At 31.5% G+C, this 6,773-nt stretch overlaps 1 protein-coding gene across 1 annotated transcript in view; it reads right to left on the reverse strand.

Moving 5' to 3' along the window:
* The window catches only part of LOC111403078 (phosphoinositide phospholipase C 6-like), a 6,604-nt gene extending 3,272 nt beyond the window's left edge, over positions 1-3,332 (reverse strand). The window contains exons 1-6 of the mRNA XM_023031444.1: positions 2,843-3,332; positions 1,556-1,752; positions 1,219-1,354; positions 922-1,134; positions 611-831; positions 355-472 (exon numbers count right to left, since the gene is read on the reverse strand). Coding sequence (XP_022887212.1) covers positions 355-472; positions 611-831; positions 922-1,134; positions 1,219-1,354; positions 1,556-1,752; positions 2,843-3,169 — 1,212 coding nt within the window. The 5' untranslated portion in view covers positions 3,170-3,332. The remainder of the gene's footprint in view (positions 1-354; positions 473-610; positions 832-921; positions 1,135-1,218; positions 1,355-1,555; positions 1,753-2,842) is intronic.
* Positions 3,333-6,773: the final 3,441 nt, after the last annotated feature.

Here is a 6,773-nt window from a genome sequence, read left to right on the forward strand (position 1 = left end):
GTATTCCCCCCCCCCCACCCCCCACCCCCAAAAAAAAAAGGGAGATTATTATCTTGTCATTTGAATAAAAAGTAAAAGGCTAAAGGTAATTATAATGTAATTTCCAACTAGTGGCATAAACCATCCCACCACCGCAAGCCAATTTAATATATGTCCAGTGAAATTTAAGTAGGTTTCTAGATAAGTATAAAGTAGTTTCCAACTATTGAAAAATTATAGAGCTAAAGCACAATCATTATTAAATTAAAATGAGCTTCAAAAAATCTACCAGAGTGATAGAAAACACTTCAAACTGCAGCCAAACACAAAGCATAACTGTCATGGTACATGTGAAGCCAAGGTTTCTAAACTAACCTGCATATTAAAGGCAACCATCTGAGCTCCATGCATCCATCCAGTAATTGGCTTAAAATTTGTTGAAGTTACTCGTGTTCCCTTAGGAAACACTCTCAGAATATTCTTTTGGGTGAACCTTCAAAATGATATGGAAAATTAAAGAAAAAGTTGTCAATCATGAAAGTCTTCAATATACAAGAATCAGCCTATCATAATGCCTACTCAAAATGATTGTGCAATGTAATGAAGATGTATTTGTGTAACTAAAAGCTACCTCACAACATCCTTTCCGTGAGATGATGCAGCTTTTTCAAGTACTTGTTCACTCAAACTAAGTCGATTAACTTTATCAATTCCAGTTCTTAATGAATGCCTCAGGCTACGTTTTGCCTTGCCAGCATGAATTGCAATCAGACGCTTGTATTGTGGTGCTGCCAGACTGCTTGATTTTTGTTGATAGCCGTCATTGTCTTCATCATCTTGATCACTATCACTCTGATATTTAATATGAAAATAAAACACATTAGCAGCTTAACTAAAAACAGATTAAAATAACCCTTCTATCTTTCTTTATCTGCTTTTTACCTTGTAATCAGCTTTGGTTTCAGCTAGGTCATCGTCAAAGTCCTCCATCGATAACGAAGTTTCTCCATCCTTGATATTCTTTGATTCAAGGTACTCTTTGGGTGGTTTGGTTGAGAGAATGATTTTATGCTTTAACTCTTCTGGTGAAGGAAATTCTTCCAAGCATCCAGACTCAGGGTAATACAGCATATCTCCAAAAATTTGCATAACCATCTAGAAAAAAAATTAGCTCCAATCCCAGTTAGTAAACGAAAGTTACTTTCAAAATGTAGTCTGTAAGGATGAAAAAGATCTAACCTCTGCAACTTTAGCCTGAAGCTCTGGCGTAAGGTGATCCTCTAAAGTAATTATAACAGGGTAGGGAGATTTGACAAAAGCATGTTCTTTAATAGATTTCAAGCATTTGGGGAGGAGCACTGGAGTTGTTAGGGTTCTGCAAGTGATTCAATAGAGTATAGAATTCATACTGAAATTTATACATATATGGACGCAATTCGCAAACACGTTATGCAGAGTCTTTCTAGTAAAGGAAATGTGGCTTTTATATTCACATCCCTGAGATAAAGACTCTTGTTAAATTGCAAATAAAATGGAAGCATAATCATAAATAAAAGGGTATAGATTCTTACCATACCTTCCATGAAGAACATGCACATTATCTTTTGCAGAATTTGGCCACAAATCAAGTTCTATTCCCCTCACACCATTTTCTAGAGCTTTTATGATTGGGGTTTCACTACAATCACTGCTCAATTGATTTCCAGTTAAGTAGGAATTGTGACCTGTATATATGAAATAATGTTGCAATGGAGAAGCCATATCATGGTGTACCTGAAATTGTAAACAAAGTCAACGTAAATCTGAACTCATTCTACTCAAAAAGTCTGAATTAATTCTGTATATATTCTAATTCTTTTCTACTTGCAATGATTAAACAGCCATGCAATTAACTGACTCATAAAGATGCCTCAACTGCAGGTTGTCTGAAGAAAAGGTATAATAATATATGTTTAATTTGACAAAGTAAAAACATCAAGTCAGGTGGAATCCAAGTATTTTTTAAAACTGTAACTAACAATTACTATCTACTTATTCAATGAAGCCTTTTTCATGAGAACAGCTGATGGAAAGTTTCACCTGAATTTGGGAAAAAATTCCCTTCCTCCTGTTTGATTAACTTAGTATAGTTGTTTATAACAAAATATCTCAACTGACCTAGATTGGTAAAATATTATAACTCTTGAAACATAAAAACTCTTGGAAAACAAAATTTCAAGACCTATGAAAGAAAGAAAATAGTTGACTCACTGGTTAAGAATTCTGTATACTGACAAAGATCTTTTCCACCGGATAAACAACATTGGGCCTAGAAACAAGATACAGTATATTTATCACATATTTCCTCGTGGAAAAAGTGCTTCCTCTCTCACCATTTGAATTTCATAAAAAAATTGGATCTCTCACTATTTCTAACTACTAAATTCTTGGAAATACATTCTTACTGAGCTATCTCATTCATCTTCTTGTGATTTTATTAGCTCATTATTTATCTGTTTGAGATGGATTTCTAGCTATTACCATATGATTTGAACACAATATAAATCATTCAAAAGCTATTTCTACCTAGTCCATCTATCTGCCAGATAAAACATTTTCATAAAAAACAAAAATAAAAATTGGTGGTCTCATAATTCCATTCCTCTATCAAAAATACTCCAATAAATGCCCTGATTTATAGTATACTTGATAAGACAACAATTATAATCCTAATAGAAATTTCTAGTACTAATAGATCGTTATGAAACATTAGGCTCAGAAATCGTACTCAAGAGCTCCTACAAACATCAAACAGATGTAAATTACTTCACATATTTCGCAAATACAAAATCACTAGAAAACATTAAACAGATGTAAAAAAGACCTGAGATTTAATAGGGCCATTAAGATCCTCCTGGAAGAGAAAATAAAAGAAGTCGTCGAGGGTAAGGCCGGGGCGCCAGGCGGTGTGATGGCACCGCTGGAAGATATGTTCCGTGATCCTTTCGGCATCAGAAAAAGTACTATCTTCCTCCTTTTGATACTCGATAAGGAACTTAAGCAGCTGGTCGGACGTCATGTATGGCTCATTGGGACCCATATCCGAGTACCGGAGAAACGCCTCCTTCACGTCCTGCGGTGGCTCCTTCTCGCTGATCTTGAACTTCCGGTTGAAACAACCAAACATTTTGTAGTAATTGTAGCTGCCCATTTTATCAGATCTTGATATTCTTCGATTCCTCTCTCAAAACACAATGACTGAATCATTTATATCATTACGTGTTGGATGATCTGAAGGGTTGAATTTTGAATGGTCCTCCCCTGGAAAATGCCAATGAATGTCAATAAATTATTATTTGCTAAAAACTTGAGATGAAAATTTAATTTTTATTATTATTATTTTTTTTTTTTTTTGTAAAGTTGAAAATGGGGAATGGGGAGAAAGAGAGTGCGAGAATTAAGGAGTTATTGAAGCTGGATCATTGTATGTCCCTATTTTGGCATTCCCGCCATTTTTTTGTTTTGGTAATACTACATGTACATTATGATGTTCATAAAGTGTCCATAATTTATAAGTGACATATGAGTCTCTAATCATAAAATTCAACACGTACATTATGAACATTCTTATGAATATCCTAATGTACGTATAGAATTATCATTTATCTTTATGATCCATTAAACTTGAAGTTACGAGCTTAACATCTTATATTGAAATTAATTACTCCCTTGTAACGAAATAATTATTAATCACCAAAGGTCTTTTCGGCAATGATTCTATTTTACTTCATTTTGTAAAATGGTTAATAAAAAAAGCTATCTTAATTAACGTTTGAAAATTAATTTATAAAAGAGTTTTTTCTACCAAATGAGCTTTTAAGGAAAATCACGTTTAACCAACTTTTAGTAAAAACTCTTCTATCAAAAGAAGCATTTTTAGTAAATTAATCAAACATTCCATAAACAACTTTTGAATCTCAAAACTTCATTTCGACCTCTTAAAAGTTATGTCGAACACACTTTTACTATTTCACATGAATATACTAATTTACCGGAGATTTGATTAATAGAAAGTATACCTTAGCAAACAACTAAAACTTGGATTAACAATTATGATATCCAATTAAACCCATGTTACTGTGTAATTTAATAACTATTAATTATTTAAAAGGTGATTATTTTCAAACAATAATGCAAAAGTACGAATTAGTTGCTTAGGTACAACGACTAAGCAAAAGTCTTTAGACAATTAGTCAACTATAATATATATATATATATATATATATATAGCACAATCCTCATTACTTGTTAATAATTCGTGGAACCTTAGCTTCATAAAGTCTTTGGACAATTAGTCAACTTACTATGCATACCCGTTCCCACATTGCCCCACTCAAATGAGGATTGGTGTCTCGCTTATTTAGGTAATCTCTCTGTCCCGAATTTTTTCATTATATATTTATCATATTTTAAATTTAAGTCGTATTTAAAAATAATGTTTTTTGATATAAATAATTAAATGAAAAAATTCATTGCCAAGACCCACTCCTCACCCATCCCCTGACCCTCAACTTCCCGATAGGTTGTCGGTCAAGGACGGGAAGGTCGCTCCATCTAGGGCTGTAAGCAAAAACCATCAAACCAGAAAATTGAACCGAAATCACATTTTAGAAACCGTCGATTTGATCCCACGTGGGTTCTTTCAATGAAATAGTTTTGAACCAAACCAAATCAAACCGGTTAAAATGATTTGGTTTAAGTTTGGGAATTTTTAATTGTGGTTTAAAATTAAACCGGATCGACGAAAAAATATATAAAAATAAAGAAATGAAAAAGTAATTTTTTTTTTTAAAATTCATCCAAATATGTAAAATTCAATAGTTTTGTCATTTGTGAGTATTTTTGTCAATTTCTAATTTTCTAATATAGATATATTATTATTATCCAATAATCCTAATATATATTTAATAATCTTAAAATTAACATAATTTATCAAAGCCCTTTTCCTCTTCAGAATTTAGATGAACTTCAGTCAATACACAACACAGTTTTGAGCCACCGGCACCACTTACTTTTTTTCAGATTTTTCACGTCTCTTCAAAGTTGAATTGAAGTTCATTATACCAAATTGGAGACAAAGAGATCATAGACTTTCGATGATAATATTTGCTACGAATAAAGTTTCGGATCAATAATTTTGTTGGAGCAAACTAAGGTAAAAATTTGAAATTAAATGTGTTTCGTAACATCATACAAACGTAAATTTGTGTAATTGTTATATTTAAATATTATAAACAATTGCTTTATTATTGTGGTTGGTTATTCTCTTTATCTAATCAATATCATTTTTTCAGATATGGTGATCACGAAATCTTGTTGGATATCATTATGTTTTTTTGGGTCTCATGTCTAGTTTAGTAGACTTGTATTGTAACGTTATTGTATCGTCATTAGTCTGAAAAAAAATTAAAAAAAAAACTATGTTTTAGTTTATTGTGATTTCACTTTGATTTAGTTGAAATTTAAATTTACAGTAAATATATTCTACCCCTTGTTTGAGCCATATTTTCAATATTATCATAATGAGAAAATTGATCATGGGAGAGGAAGCTAGGTCCCAGACATGAAATAGTAGGTCAACAAAGGCGACTAAACTTAAGGGATAACGGTTCAAATTTTCATTTTTTGGTCCCAAAAATTTGGTTCAAACAGGAGCTTAGTTTGTTTTAGATTTATTGCTAGTAACATATAAATATGTATTGAATTCAATGAATTAACGATATAAAAGTAGACAGGCAAAAAAACATATACCAAAATCAACGGTTTAAAACTGAACCTAACCGTTATGTTTAGGTTTGAGTTTTTTTCAAACTATTTAAAATTGTTTGGTTTAGGTTTGAATTTTTCTCAAACCGATTTGATTTGAAAACCTGTCTAAAACAAGACCGCTTACACCGCTAGCTCCATCCTCATCTTGGCCCACCTCTTTTTCGTACTTAACTATTTTTTTAGCTAAATATTGTTTATATGCAAATATTAAATTTTTATATTTAACATCTTGTTTTGATTTATACATTTATAAGTATTAAATTTTATTGATAAGCATTTTAATCTTTAAATTATGTATACATAACACATGTATAATTATAAAAATTTAAATCATTTATTACCAAAATATTCAACAAATTTCACTTCGACATTTTTACTGATATGCCTATTCAAAAATTGTGTATCCAAGGATTGCCATTTAAGCACCATCAAACAATTCTCTTGATATCTATTGCGATTCTAGATCAAAATAATTAAGGGTTTGTTTGATTGCAAAAGTGAATTTTGTACGGAAAGAAAATGAATTGAATTGTCTAATACTTGTTTTAGTGAGAATTGTCGATTAAATGTGTTTGAATGACATAATTTTTCATCTGAAAAATGTTGAAATTTTAGATCTTTTGGTATTCGTTTGACTTTGTTTTTCATTAAAATTATCAATTAAATGAATAGATTTTTTTACAATTGTCCTTAGAATTTATTTTCATTACCACCAAAAAAATAATAAATAAATAAATAAATAAAAATGATCAACTTGGAAAAGCTAGAATTGGTTTTCCACTCACCACCTCAATCTAGATGGCATTGATGTGGTATTAAATGATAAGTCAAATCACCTTTTATTTAACCTATTATCGAGCGCCACAAGTTCCAACCTCAATGAAGCTACATGACATTATTCTATTACTAAACATAAACAGCCATTACAAAAAGTTCCACCGTGAGAACCTGTTAAAGTAACCCCCCCCCCCCCCCCCCCCCCCGGG

Source organism: Olea europaea, chromosome 11 (assembly GCF_002742605.1).
Source record: "Olea europaea var. sylvestris chromosome 11, O_europaea_v1, whole genome shotgun sequence".
NCBI lineage: Eukaryota > Viridiplantae > Streptophyta > Magnoliopsida > Lamiales > Oleaceae > Olea > Olea europaea.